Source organism: Galeopterus variegatus, unplaced genomic scaffold (genome assembly GCF_000696425.1).
Source record: "Galeopterus variegatus unplaced genomic scaffold, G_variegatus-3.0.2 Scaffold6472, whole genome shotgun sequence".
NCBI lineage: Eukaryota > Metazoa > Chordata > Mammalia > Dermoptera > Cynocephalidae > Galeopterus > Galeopterus variegatus.
Genome location: NW_007732583.1, coordinates 1 through 15,776, shown reverse-complemented (window position 1 = coordinate 15,776; position 15,776 = coordinate 1). Strand labels below are relative to the sequence as shown.

General features: G+C 39.0%; 1 protein-coding gene across 1 annotated transcript in view; it reads right to left on the bottom strand.

Annotated features, from left to right (window-relative positions):
* Positions 1 to 15,622, bottom strand: part of NOX3 (NADPH oxidase 3) — a gene marked incomplete at its 5' end in the record, with an annotated part of 58,018 nt that extends 42,396 nt beyond the window's left edge. The window contains 5 exon segments of the mRNA XM_008590932.1: positions 3,363 to 3,544; positions 6,007 to 6,152; positions 14,283 to 14,367; positions 15,254 to 15,364; positions 15,476 to 15,622. Coding sequence (XP_008589154.1) covers positions 3,363 to 3,544; positions 6,007 to 6,152; positions 14,283 to 14,367; positions 15,254 to 15,364; positions 15,476 to 15,622 — 671 coding nt within the window.
* Between the last annotated feature and the right edge of the window lie 154 nt (positions 15,623 to 15,776).

Here is a 15,776-nt window from a genome sequence, read left to right as displayed (position 1 = left end):
ATAAGTATTTAAGAAGTCTTGAATAACTGACGATCCCAGAAAAGAAGTGCCCCTCTGTGGTATCCTGTGTTAAATGGCAAGTGTCTATATTAGAGAATCCATAATGAAGGGAAATTGTTTGGACACATTCTTTTGTAGACTGTTGAATTTAATTAGGTTTCATCTCGTCCTGATTGCTGATTTGGGATAACTGGCTAACTTTGCACTATTTGGTTCTTTTGCAGATTTATTTAACTTTTACCCTTCTTGGTTTGTTTCTGAGTGCTTACAAGTTTTCAAAAGAAGAAATAAAAAAAATAGTTCCTGAATAATGATATTCTTCCCCCAGTGACTATTAGTAGGCTTACTGTTTGACAGGGTCAAAATAGGTCACTATGAAGTGTGTCTTCAAGACTGTCCTGATAGACTTAAGAATGGAGAGAGAAGCCAGGCTTCATGAATGGAGCACTGGACAAAAAGTCCTGTACTCCTGCTGTATTATATTTGCTACAGATGCACTGTCGACTGACCACTGACAAATTGCCTTGGTACATGCTCCTAGGGTTACCCACTGGTGAATTCCTAGGTGTTTCTGAACAAAACGTGTTGACATATTTTGAGAAACATGGTGCTGACGGAGTGAGAAACTTTAGTATCACACAGACTCATGTCCTGGGTAGCCAGTGGAGTAGCATGTCCCCTTTTGCATCCTAGGGCATGGGAGGAGGGAGCAGTAATGCCCTTGGAAACAGCCCGGTGTCAGCTGGAACTGACATCTTGGCCTTTGTCCCAGTCCTTTTCATGGAAGTCATCCAAACTTGATACCATCACTTTGAGTTAGATGAGCAAAACTATCTGTAGATCTCCAATGTACAAATGATGCCCAGACATAGCAAGAGTAAATAACATGTGGGTGCCAGAGGAAAGACTCATGAATTTTAACACCTTCATTCTCAGGCTGGCAGCAACAATCCCTATATTTTCTAAAAGAAGCCTCAGATCCTCCCACAAATGCTGTATCTTTTAAAAAGTTTTAAACTTTTAAAAAAATGTCTTCATCTATGCCATCCCATAATAGGAAGATTAGTGTGCTTTAACACATTCCAATAATCCTACTTTTACTTGGCATTTTGTATAGAATTTGCAAATTACTTTTGCTGTAAACAGTAGCTATAGAATACTTCAAGCTGAGAAGATTAAATGAGGCCCTTATCCCAAAATAAGCCTTTCAACTAGTTTAAAATGACTTAAAAAATTTTATCGTATGAAATGTTATTTGGATATTAAAAAAAATCTCCAGTGAAACACTGCCCACTGAAATCCTCTGTGCTTCTACAATGCAGTGGGGTGTGAATGCGGGGGGCCTACGTTTGGGGGATGCTCGCATAATTTCAGCAAAGAGGACTTCTAGGCATGAGTGGATTATAAAGAGCCTCAGGAGTGTGCTGTAGGGCTGACAACCCGGCATCAGGAGCAGAATCAGCAGCAGAAAGGGAGGACTGCCCATCTCTAAGGTGGAATACATATGCACCACCCACAGCACTCTCCCCAAATACAGAAGAGCAGGGTGAGGGACCCCACACTGAGAAGAGCCAATCGCAGATACTTTCAAGCTGAAAGAGAGTAGAGGGCCTTTAGCCAGCAGCAGCATAAATGCAAAGGTTGGCTGACTGGGTTGCTAGGGATGAGCGGAGGGATGCGCAGTCTTTTAGGGTAAACCATGCCACAGGGGTAATCCTTCCTTCTACAATGTGTGTATGTCAGACAAGCTGGTGGATGGTGGGGGAGCTCTTACTCAGGCACAGGCAGTGGCAGAGACGGGGGGACCCCCTTCTAGAAGTGGGGGGCTCTGAAAGGGGGAGCATGTAATGCAGGAGGGAGATTGGAGGGGGCAGTTGACTTGCTGAGATGCAAATCCCATGTGGATGGTGGGGGAGCTCTTACTCAGGCACAGGCAGTGGCAGAGACAGGGGGGGGACCCCCTTCTAGAAGTGGGGGGCTCTGAAAGGGAGAGCATGTAATGCAGGAGGGAGATTGGAGGGGGCAGTTGACTTGCTGAGATGCAAATCCCATAGAGCTGCCGTAGGTCCCCACGCAGGACCCAGAGTCACCAAGGCTGTGTGAATTCCTGAGCCAGGCAGCCTCTGCAACTACATGCTTGCACTCCCAGGTCTGTGCAGACACAGAGCCCACCTCCGGTACAGGACCCTCTGCACCCAGCAGCAGTGGTGGTGGGAGACAGAGGAGGGGAACAGGGTATTCTGCTGGGGTAAGGAGCAGAGGAGGGAGTACTGGCAAGCCAAGCAGGGCGTTTCACTGTCACCCCACACATTTTCGCAGGTGTCAAGGATGGTTTAATTCATAAATGTGAGGACTCATTCTTCAAGGGCTTGTTAAGAGTAATCGTTTGGTTGTCTGAAGCCTGGCATCTTAGATTTGACTCTGTCATTTATTCATCGTGGGACCTTGAATGCCTCACTTGACCCTCTGCCCATGTTTCCTCCTTGTGAAATGGGACAGCACCTTCTCTATTTGGCAGGACTGTGGTCGGGGTCAAATTGATCATGCACGTGAATGTGTTTTGAAAATTGTAAAATGGAAAAAAAAGGTGTCAATTTATGAAATACTAAACAGGACAAGCTAGTTCATAGACAGCAATTGGTTAATTGCCATAATCATTTATTAATATTTAAAGAACCAAAAGCATTATGTCTGAGGGTGAATATACTTGCTCTCTGAAATACTTCAAGTGTTGACTCCAGCTTCCTAATGAAGGGATTAGTGGTATCAGGAAGGTGTTGAATGCCGGAACAGCATTTTATGGAATGTCTGTGCAGAAAGGAACCCTAGAGGTCAGATGGGGAAACTGAGACCCGGAGAACTTAATGGGCTTGCCCACAGTTGTTCTGACGACTAGTGGCAGAGCTGGATCTAGAGCCCAGGTCAGACTAGCCATCCTATATACTGTCCCCTTCTGCATACTGGGTTTCCTAGCTGATGGTTATTGTTAAGCAGAGTAAAATCTGGGTGTCAAAAATATATATCCTGACCAATCCCACATCAATTGGATTGCAGAAACAGGTACTGAGTGAAACATAGATCTACTGTCATCCAGCATTCGTTAGAATTCCTAAATCTTATAAACATGTCAAGACTCACTAACAGAGTCAGCTAGGAAAAATAAACAGAATACTTTACCGCATTTGTAGCTTATTTTCAGTGTTACTAAAAAGTGTCTGCCACAGTAAATGTGCTTTTTTTACACATTATATGTGTCCTTTAGCCACTGCATGTCATGTCCCTCCATCAGAAGGACTTTCTGGGATGATTTTGGGATTCAGAGAGATAAAAATCTTAACACAGTGAGCATAGTAAGGACTTACCCTGCCCCGTGGATAGCCAGACTGATAAAGAAGATGATGAAAACATGGTGCGTGTACCAGAACAACTCATAGGAGACCTGTCTGATGAACTCCGTCGAAGAGGTCATGATCAAGATCAAAGCCAGAGATATCACCAGGCCAGTAATGCCTGCTATCGTCATTAGCAACTCAGTGGTTGTGTTCTAAAAAAAAGAATGCCACAATATTAATATCTTAGGACACTTTTCCATTTTTAGAATCAGTACTTGAGAGTCCAAGCAGGTAGCCATTCACAATGCTTTACTAAGAAGCATATCAGCCTCAACAATGGTCCTGGTACAACCCAAGAAGTGACTTCCTTCTCCTTCCCTCTGCCCCATCTTATGGTGGACATTTGCTTTGCACAAATTTCATAAAATGCCATTTTATTAATTACATTATTTCATTTGTATAAATGAATTTTTATATCAAAGTTATTATGTTGAATTGAAATTTAGGCAATACATTAAAAAAGCATTTTAAGATAAAATACTGCAAAATAAATCAGAGTTTTAAGTTGTTAATTTAAAAAATAAATATGTGGATCACCATGCTTAATTGCATTTTAACATTAATAAATACATTTTTTGAGAGGTTCCTTGGGGGGCATTACTAATAAAGCAGCTGCACACTCTGTTCCCTTGGTAGTTATTCCTTCCTCTTGCTCTTTAATTGGGAAGACCATGACTTGCATTTCTTTCAGGCCATCTCAGGGGACCTGGAATAAGGCCTGATAAATCCTAGGTGATCAATAAAGGTACAGCTACTCTTATCTGGTGGATACTGCCACAAGCCAGAATTTTGACCTGTGAGTGCAAGGGACAGCTAAATAGCCTTTAGAATATGAATCACAAAGCATTTTGTTTTTACTGTGAGTTTCCTATATTCTTGCCAAGTCATTAGTATTCATACATTGTATTACTATCATTGAAACGACCATGAGCTCAATAAACTCACACTATATCTTTTGTCAGTAAAACCTCATTAATTTGGGCTTCTGTGAGATCTGGAGGTAATTTGGACAGGGACTTCTCTGCTGTTTATTTTTTCTTTGCAGAGCAAAGTGTGGAAATAAAATTGAAAGGAGTATGTCTAAAACATTTAAAAGATTTTTTTTTCAAGTATACTCAGGCATTTTAGAAATCCATTTACATCATATGATGTGCTAATTTCAAGTCATTCTTCTTTGCTTATTAAAGCAAATCCCCACTTCTCTTTCCTTGTAATTTACAGGCTGGTTTGAGTTGCAATGTATCTTCTAAAGCAATGCCACTGCATCTCTTTAGAAATGCTCTGTAATGTACACTTTGTGTTATTGATACTCATCTCTCTCCAAATATCCCAAATTAGAGGGTTTCCTGAGCTTAATTAGTACTTACATGGTATATTGCTTCTAAAATTTTGAAATAACTGTAGTGGGAGTAGTTTAATTATCTTGTTCAATTGCTTTAAAAGTATTTAAAATAAATATTATTTATTATATAGTCTCTTCAAAATGTGGAGATTTGTTCTTGGATGTGTGTAGCAACGAATTGTCCAGAGCCTTAATGGGGAAAAGTGTTAACCCTCATAAGTGCCCAGAAAAATGCTGTGGCTCTACCCAGTGACCCCCAAAGCAAGCCACATGCTTAGGGCTTCTGTAGTTTTGATTTAGAACTGTGGAATTTGTGCTTCTGATTCCTGTCACCTAAGAAAAGGTAGGCCAACTTGATCAATGGCCCGATATTGAAAATTATCTTAGGTTAATTAGGGCCCATGACATGAATCTCCCCAAAACAGACGTCGAATTTCCCTTCTTCAAATAAGGCTGCCTGGGAAAAATGGCCACTTAAGGAGATGGCCTGGATATTAACAGACAGATCTCCATCACTCGAATGTATTGCTTTAAGGCTTTTCTTGGGCAATATAGATTTTTTTAAACTGTTCAACACGCTGGGCCCATATTCCAATATGGTAGTACATGAATAAAGGTTTAGATCAACAAAAAAGAGGTGGATTAAGGGAAAGGAATGTCTTTATCTCTAAAGGTGGATTGCTGTGGCTACATTTTTGGTTCTCTTTTTGTTTCCTGCAGGTGCTGCCACTCTGTGCGCACAGGTCATTAGCATTAATGATGTCACTAGCCATTCAGGTCTTATTATAAAATTAGCTGTTTTACCCAGTATTTGACTTGGCAAACCAGCTACTCATATGTGTGCCAAAGTATGAGGCATAGGAGAAGAGATCCAAAAAACAATTTGCAAATTGAAAATGAAGACATCCAATTTATAAGCCCTGGATTTAGATGGCACTTCATTCATTATGACTCTAACGTCAGTGAAAAATATCTAATCACGAGCTGCTTTAAAAATTTTAAATATTAGGGTTTTACCAGGTTACTGCTTTTCTTATTTCAGTATATAAATTTTTGCTATGAATTAATTAAGTGCATGTTTTTTTTTCTTGCTCATAACCTTTCAGCAACATTAATGGTAGAAAAAAATAACTTTAAAAAGGCTGAAATTGACATGAACATTTGGCAGAAACTTCTTTTCCCCAGTTGTTTTATTAAAAGCTTTTGAAATACAGTGTTCCTGATAAAGGAAGGATTTTTCAGACGAGAAACTAGTAGCATGCATGTACTCACTGTATAGAAGGTCCGGATGGGGTTGAGGTAGCTCTCATTTGGGGTGTTTCCAAGCTTGGAAAGTGCAGCTGGAAGTCCCTTGGCTTCCTCCGACTGGCTCAGGCGATAGCGCTCCAAGTTGAACAAATGTGCCACGATGTGGATGGCTAAGGATGGGGAGATGGCACAGGACACGCACTATATGGATTTCTTCCTTTGTAGGTACTCAAAAATACGATGCCTCTATGCCCAAGTTTCTGTTCTGGTTTCGGTAATCTCCAAGGAAAAGTGATTTATTTGTGTATCTTTCCCAGTGTCTTGAATGGAGTGGATGGAATACTAATGAAGATATTATATGATTTACCACATTCATTTTAATTATATTAAGGAATAAAGTAAATCTTAATTCACCATAATTTAATTTTAAATATAAGACCATTCTGGATGTGGAATAAGTGTTATGATATCACAACATAATACTTCTTTTTTTTAAAAGTCTGAAAGCATTATTCTAGAATACTGTACATCATGCACACTGATATGTGTATATAGTATGCATGATAGATGCCAGGAGAGATATTGTTTTTGTTCTCTTTCAGACATTATATCTTTTATTCTCTCCTTTATAAACTTTAATATATATGTCTATATTCCCCTACACATACACATACACACATAAATTTACATGTGTTATTTCNAGGTCCGGATGGGGTTGAGGTAGCTCTCATTTGGGGTGTTTCCAAGCTTGGAAAGTGCAGCTGGAAGTCCCTTGGCTTCCTCCGACTGGCTCAGGCGATAGCGCTCCAAGTTGAACAAATGTGCCACAATGTGGATGGCTAAGGATGGGGAGATGGCACAGGACACGCACTATATGGATTTCTTCCTTTGTAGGTACTCAAAAATAAGATGCCTCTATGCCCAAGTTTCTGTTCTGGTTTCGGTAATCTCCAAGGAAAAGTGATTTATTTGTTTATCTTTCCCAGTGTCTTGAATGGAGTGGATGGAATACTAATGAAGATATTATATGATTCACCACATTCATTTTAATTATATTAAGGAATAAAGTAAATCTTAATTCACCATAATTTAATTTTAAATATAAGACCATTCTGGATGTGGAATAAGTATTATGATATCACAACATAATACTTCTTTTTTTAAAAGTTGGAAAGCATTATTCTAGAATACTGTACATCATGCACACTGATATGTGTATATAGTATGTATGATAGATGCCAGGAGAGATATTGTTTTTGTTCTCTTTCAGACATTATATCTTTTATTCTCTCCTTTATAAACTTTAGTATATATGTCTATATTCCCCTACACATACACATACACACATAAATTTACATGTGTTATTTCAAGTGGATTGAAACAAGCCAGTATTTATAGAACTAAACACACCTTCTGTAAATTCCTAAGAAGTAAACTGAGCTTTCTAATTCTGGGATTTGGTGATGTCTAATTTCTAAAGAAAGAGATTAAGCTCAGGAACACGGTATCATCTGGCCTGAGGATTCTATGACTAATACCCCTCTCTCCTGTCTTGTGAAATCTGCGGGGAAGCCTGCAGTCACAACATATAGACAATGATGTACTGACCGATGCCTTTCCTGCAAATGGAACCCCGGCTGGGTGGCCAGCTGACACCCACCACTGGGATCAGATTCAAGTGGGAAGGGAGGATTCATTACCCAGAGAATACATAATTTTCCAGTTGATATCCTTTTTTTCTGTACCCACAGAAAGAAGCAGCAGGGCCTAGTACTGGTACACTGTCTATACAGGTTGTGGGAGAGTTGTGAGACCCTCCATGGCTGTACATTGTGGATTGAGGTGTGGAGGAGTGAGGGGAAAAAAGGAACAGCAGAAACTTCTAAGAATATTGGTGCCATTTTGGTCCCTGTGGTCCTATTAGAAGATATATTCTGGAATGCCATCTTCTACCTAGACTCTTCTCTCTGTCACCTGAGCCCCTTCTATCGTTCCCTTTTCTGTCTTGCAAAGTTCTACTTATGCTTTAAGATCCAATTCAAAAGTTGTTTTTTATCACACAGTCTTTAATTGCACAGGAACAAACGATACTTTGATTATGGTATTTCTCAGACATTATTGTTATGAATATTTATTTATACCTGCATCCCCCAATGGACTTTACTCCTCAATGATGGGCTTTATTTTTCCTTGAAACCTGGAACATTGCTTAGCACCAGTAAGTATTTAATAATTATTTGCTAAGTGACAAGAGATTACAGAAAGGTAGAAAGGGTAAAGAAAGGGTCAGGAAATCAATCAATAGATGCAACATTGTTGGAATAATGTCTTCTCTGCTAATATATATTTTTTACACATTCTTCTTTAGCCTTTAAGTTGACAAGTCAAATATACTTCTGGTTGAGGCTCATCTAAAAACGCAAAGCACATGCTAGTTTTTTTTTTCATCTTTGATGTTTACTGCCTCCATAGGGGTTCAGCAAAGTTACCACCCAATGTCTATGAAGGGGCTGCTTTGTAATCTCAGGATCCACAAAGCTAGAAAAGCTTATTTAGCAGCAGTCTTTTTCAATATGCTATACATAAAAAGGGAACTATCTGCTAAATTGAACACAAACATTGTCCAGTATTCCTAATTTCTGTTTTCTGATAATTACCTCAAAGTCTTTAAAAAACAAGTATTATTAATCATGGCTAACATCTACTGAATGTTGACTATACAACAGACACTGTTCTAAATGCTGTAGGCATATTATCTGATTTAATCCCCAGGTATTAGTCTTATTCCCATTTTACAGGCCAGTGCTCAAAAAGTTAAAGATTTTGTAGTCCATTAATGGTGAGTGTGGGATAGAACCCTGTTTGCATGACTCTGGGGCCTTATCTTCTGACCTTTAAGCTGTATTGCTTCTTTTAACTAATCAATAATTGTTATACATTATTGTTAACTCTAGAGTTTCTCCCATGGGCTTAGATAAAATTCTTTGAATGGTTCACTTGGTGACTTTAATCTGGAGCTAAACTGTTCCTAAGTCTTATGACTGATTATGACATTTGAGTCTCATCATAGTTTGGTGTAAATGCTCCTTTTACAGTCCACCCCTTTGCCCTCACTCCTAGCTTTCTTTGCTTCTCCTTCCAGGGACTAAAGCACTCCAGACAGGAAGAGGAGCTGTTCCTGTTTTACAGGAATAGAAACTGAGCTTCAGATCAAATTAAGTGACTTGGTTACCATTGCATAATCCATATGTGACAGTCAAAAGGAGAATGCAGGATAAATATTCTGTCTTTTGTATTATTCTATAACATTCTTCTCCCATGTAATGAGTCATTGATCACAATCTGCTTTCTGTTAGATTGATTTCCACTTGAGAATTTGACCCTGTTAAGCTAAATTTAAGTACATTGATTGAATGAAGATATTGAACTATTTATTCTTTTTGCTAGTCCTCTTATAACAGCTGAAGAAACTAATAAGTAGTATAAGAAAGCCTAAGATGCTTTTTCAAGAGGTAGCTCCCAAGGGAATACATTAAAAACTACTCTCTGGTATTTTTCATGTACTTTAAAATTCATCTTTTAAATATTCCTTTGCTCCAGCAACCTCCATTTTGTTTTCTTTTCACAAGGTAGAAGAAAAAAAGTGGAATATTTTGTTTATTTCAGGAATTCTCACAGAGAAAACTGCTAATGCCCATTTTGCTTGTTTAAACATTTTATTTTCCTCTTTGATCTGATCGTAATTTTGTAGTAATCTCTTTCTGGAAGTAAATCTATACTGGCTACTAAATCCAGGGCTGTCGGGACTTGATAGATACCAGGGAAGATATTGGTTTTTTGTTCTTTTTCAGATATATTTTCTATTCTTTTCTTTATGTGTTTTAGTTTTTAAGATATGAATATTGATGCTGTCTATGTTACAATGATAGTTGCTTCAGATATGTGATAAAATAGTGATATGATTTGATTTTTCTCTCTCTTACTCATCGATATCATTTCATGTTATTAGATGTGATATTATGTAGCAGAAAGAATACTGAAGCGGATACTTCTCAGTAACTTAACTTCCTTCAGCCTCTGTTTTCTCATCTGTGAAATGGGTGGATTGGACTAGACTACATGATATCTAAGCTCCCTTCCAGCTGTGTGGCTCCTGTGTCTTCCTTTGAAGTTAACTGGGAACATTTATCCTCTAGAAGGGATCTGTAGACCAATACAGAAGTAATGAAGCATGAAACCCATGTTTTAATGTGTTTTCAGAATCAACACAGGTTTAAATGGGGCTCTTCAGTTTGTGGTAAATCCAAAGCCACCAGCTATGTGGGTGAGCTCTTCCTGGTGTCCCTGTGAACTTTCTATGGTACTCACTGCTGTACTCTTGAAGGAGCCCAAAATATGCATTTTCATAACCCATACCAATGTGCCAGGCTAAAAGATGCTATAACTGGATCTTTCTGCAATTTTATTTTCTTACTAAAGAGAGCTGCAATCTTGGGAACACTACACATGAACATTTAATTGGTGTGTGAACTTCTGAGTTCAAATAAGAAGCTTTTATTGAAGAGTGAACAAAAAAATCATAAAGCCTACAATTAGAGCCAGTTGCCCTGTGGAAGTTCCTTTTCCTTCTTTCTTTCCTTCATTTTATTTTTCAGGAGATCAAAGAAAGCGTAATGGAGGGGAATCTTGGAAGCCTGGTCAGTTCCTGTCGTTTTTCTGCCTGCCTGTTGGTGATAACAGTCATTTCAGAGCTAGTCACCTCCTAATTAAGCAGCCTTTAGAAACAAGGACCCAGGGACAAATCCTGGCTGTGCTTTTGCTGCTAGAATCTGGTTGCAAACTTTCAAATTTGTGGTCTGATTTCTGCAGGAAGACTCCAGCAGGCTGTGTGTGCCAGGCATTTGCAAATCACATTAAATCCTGTTAGGCAGGACTGGGGATATAGAGCCTCCTTGGAACTCCCAGTGCCTCAGGCAGAACTGGTTAGGAGCAATTCTTCAGGGGTCAGGGCCTGAGGAATATGTGCCTTTGTGACTGTTCTCAACTGTGGGGCCTCCAAATCTTTATTTTCTCAGTAGCCTTATTATGATCTCTCTCCTCTCAGCCCACCCCTGTTATGTTTATTGATGTTTGTAAACTAATTTTAGCAAGTCATCAGGAGCTGCACTGGGGTAATTGTATACCTCTGCAACCTGGCAGACGCAAGCTGCAGAATTTGCCAGAGAGAGCTGCCTGGGTCACTATTTACAGCCTCCTTTGATGGAAGCTTGGGCTCGAAGTGCTACTTTTCAATCAGAAGGGTCTTCAAGGTCTACTGTGGACCAGGGAATCCAGAAAGATCTGCATTAATAAGAACGGAGAGGCTGTGAAAGTATGATTTTTATACCGGTGGGGTCATAGGTCCCTGAAAATGATTTATTAGTGGTTGAAGAATGCTCTGGCAGCTCTTATCATAGGCAGGCAAGCAGGAAGGCAGGAAGCCAAAAGAAGCAGTATTCCTGTTACTGCATTTTCGGTGATGCCCTTGATTACAGATGCATTGTTTTGCCTCTTGCCTCCTCCTCCCTAGCCTACTTCCCTAGTCTCTAATTACATCCTTTAATGATTTGACCAATTAAAGCCTGCAGTTGAACTTATAGGAGAACGGAGGAGAAATTAGAGGTTGGCGTGCAAACTTCGATGTGGATGCACTTCTTCCAAGGTTACACACCTCTATTAAGCCAGTCGGCTATTTGAAAAGCAGGATAATGGGTGATGCTAATGAAATAAGCACGGGGACATTTGCAGCTGCTCCCAACTGAATCCACCAGAAGGACAAAATGTGGAAATCAAAGGTGTATCTACGAAACCAGGGCTTAGCATTTTCTTTCCCTGAGAGCGCACTTGCCAGCCGTGTTTCTTCGTTCATGTGAAATGTAATAATTGCTTTGTCAGGGTTTGGGAGAAGCAGGGAGCTTTCTTCCCACCCTCCTGCCTTTGCCAGGAATAGAAACACAGCAGCGCTGCTGGTTGCCATGGGGTGAGGTGGGGGCACTTTGCTCTCAAGTGTGGTTCTGTGGAACCTGGCAAAACAGTGGGGGTTCAAGAGGAAAGGGGCTGGAAAGAACACTTGATTCTCTCCAGGGATTTGTAAGGGAAAGAGGGAGAAAGCATACCGTTTTCTCTCATTGCAGCAGAATGTGCATTTATTAACTTGGACGGCTGGTACCATTTTGAATCTCTTCACTCCGCACACTCTATGTTTCATCCACCCCAAACTGCTCAGGGCTCCTGGAACAGCTCCTGCTCTTTCGTTTTGTACCTTTCCCAGTAATTCCTTCAATCTCTTCTGCCTTCTGGCCGACTCCTACTCATCCTCAGGTTTGATGGAATTATTGAGGATCTATTATGTGCCAGGGACCAGGGAAGCCAAGATGCATATGACACAGTCCCTCCCCTGGAGCTGATCAGAGCCCAAGGAGTTTCAGTATGAGATGACACAATCAGTCTGTAGCAGGGCTATAAAATAACTTGGCCATCTGATTTCACTCAGCTGTTGCCCCTACTAAATTATACTCCATTCCTAAAACAGTGCTGACCACACTCGTTTCAGAAGGCTGTAGCTACTGCAGGGTATCCTGCACATGGGAGACATTTTGATATACATTACTGATACATTATACTACTGATGTGTGATTACACATAAAGAAATATATATACATACCCAAAGGTTTAAGGAGAAAACTATTTCATAATGCATATTTTCCTTTATTCTTTGCTTCCTTTTCTGATAGGTTTTGATGCTATTTTCACCCTTCTGTCTATAATATCTTTATAACTTTCTCTGGGAGTCCAATTTTGCCTTAAAGTTATTGCAATGGGATAATATTCTTCCTGCCACTTTGCTGTATTATGCAGGAATTAAGCATTCTCAAGATTTTAAAGGAAGCCTAGATTTTCCTTGAATTCCTTCTCTGATGAGCCTACCAAGGAGTAATCTGGCCTCTGCTTGGACACGACCCATGGCAGGGAGTTCAGTACTCTTTAGGGACCCTCATTCTAATTTTAGATTATTTTCAAAGTCTGGAAAAGACTTCCATTTCTGAGCTGAAATCTGCTTCTCTGAGTCTCCAGTCCTTCATGCACTCACTTGTACATTAAGATTATTGGCACCTATGTATACATTAAGCACTATTCTAAGTCCTGGAATACAAAGATGGACCAGGCTCGTTCTTTGCCCTCTACTCCTTAGCTGGTTTACTCTAGGACATGATGTCGTTTTACCCTTATTTCTTAATACACCGCAAAGACCTTTTGCAAAGTATTTCTTGGGTTGGTTTAATCTGTTGTCAAAGACAATCAGTGGGGAGAATCTTCCCCTCATGTCTTGCTGCACACCCAAAATTGTGTTAATTGGCACTTGGACACCGTCTGTCATGTCTTGTTGCTTAATTAAATTCACATTTGTTTTGAGTGTTCCTTTTACTCTGCTATTTTTTATGCACGAGAGTATAAAAACAAATGAGGAAAACATTTTATAGTTAAATTAGTTTGAGGGAAACAGTCTTGAATCATAACTCTTTATCATTCAGATAGCCTTTTATTTCAACGTATTTGTTTTCCAGCAAAACCACAAGCCAGTTGATTACTGCTCCTCTTCTTTAATTCCTCACCAGAGTTTAACCTTGGCCTTGGATGCTAATTTCTAGTGTTTTCCTTTTGAGTTAGAAATATAATAATAACAATATAATATAATAAAATAGAAATATAATAATATAATATAATAAAATAATTATAATATAATAAATAGAAATATAATAATAACCACTTTATACACCTATAAAGCTTCATATCTTTTCAGGATCCTTTTATATCTGCTAGCTCAGTACTATTCAGAAGCTTGTTCACATGATCTGTCTCTTCTTTTTTCTTTTTACTCTCCGTGGTACCATTTGATAGTTATTTCCCTGCTACTATGAATGAGATTTTGAGCATAGCTCAATTTTATTTCTGATGTGAATTATATTGAAAACAGTGTTCATTTTTCAAGTAGGTTCATTTTTCAATAAGCCCAATTATTTGCAAATGAAAATGAAGTTTCACTAACTTTTCTCTGACAAACTGAGGTCTTGGTAGGGAAAAACTCATGCATGAGTATAAATTAGACATTTTTAAAAAACCATTTGTATTAGGTTTATGTGATTAGATGGAGGGCAAAAATTTCTTTACTAAGGGTGAGACTTGAGAGGAAGGGAATTAAAACAAAACTATAAAGATAAACATTAGACATTGTTAAAATCTATCAGGCACATATGTCTTACTTGCATTAACAGCTATCCCATAGGCGACCAGTTTGTGGAATTTGAGGTTTTTGTCTAATTGCCTCCTCCATGGTCCTCGACAGCACTAGAGTAACAAAAAATAAAATCCCGATTCAGGGTAAAATCACAGTGACAACAATGTCGTGAGAGCCTCTGCCTCTGAATTACTGAATGTGAGACCACGTGACACAAAAATTAGTGGCCACTAGTCAAACAGGCAAAACAAAATGTTATCACTTGCTTTGCTAAAATTTCAACTCAGTAAAAATGATTGACTTAGTAGTTCTCTGGCTATAACCCAAGACTCTTGAATAAGCCTGCTAATATCTGCACCTTATTCACTTTCTTTATTTAGAAAATGAAGGTGATAATCATCATCCTCATCCATGTGGTTTAAGTAGTATGTATCTAAATATTCATAAATGATGATGATGATTGTATAATAAATTATTTCATCTGGTAAAGGTTATTGGAGGTCTCATTCTCTCTGTGCTATCCTATTTAACAGAAAACACAGGTAAGTGCCCAACACAGTGAAATCAATGTAATTAGGAAATGTCCTATTATGTCTAGTAGGTGTTACTAAAATATATGTAACGTGATTGTGTTCCTGGGGTGAGAACATCAGAGAGATGTTTCTGAGTGGCATTTGTCTCAGCTGCTTACATGTCTGCTTCCAATCAGAAATGGTAATAGTTCAAGCTGCTATAATGCTTCCATCTCCACGGAGCAAATGTCTCAGGAAAAGTTTGCGTGGTGAGCCCAGTGTCTATGGCATAAACAGAAGGCCAGTCATATGTACCAATGACTGATTATCATTTTTAGCCATTCTGTTCTCTCTTACAAAGAAACAAACCTAAGTTTACACAGCATTACTGGGAATTTCTTAGTGAAGCACATCTTTGCTTTCGATGGCACTTGTATGAGTAAGTCATAACAACTGAGATTATTTCAAATACTTTAGTACTTACGATTCTTGTTCCTCTGATGAATGAAATAAGGTTTCGACTGATAGGTAAGAGAATTAGCATGCAGTTAAAATTCAGGCACAGTGCAGATGCTCGTGCCCAAGCCAGTGTTGACTGTCCATGTGTAAAGACAGAAAAAAGAGACAGTGAAAACAAGGAAGCCAGGGAACATAGAATGCATTTCGTTTTCTGAAACCATAATGTGTAGTCACCAACTCTACTTACACCCAGAATAACTCGTGTGTAATGGAAAGACTCCTCCTCTTCGTACCAACAGAACGTGTCGATAAAGAGATATAAATTCACTCCCAGCCATGAGAGCTAGAGTAGAACAGAAAGAGACCCAATCGATACTGTCTTCAACCTTTCCCCCTATTCAAAACCACTTGGGATTCTTCTTTTAAAGTGAAGTGAAGAGCTTCTCAATATTAATCAGAATTAGTCCATATATTTATTTCTCACAGATTAGTTTTTAACTAATGGTAGGAAATTATTAACTCTATAAAAAAGATTTTAAACACATATG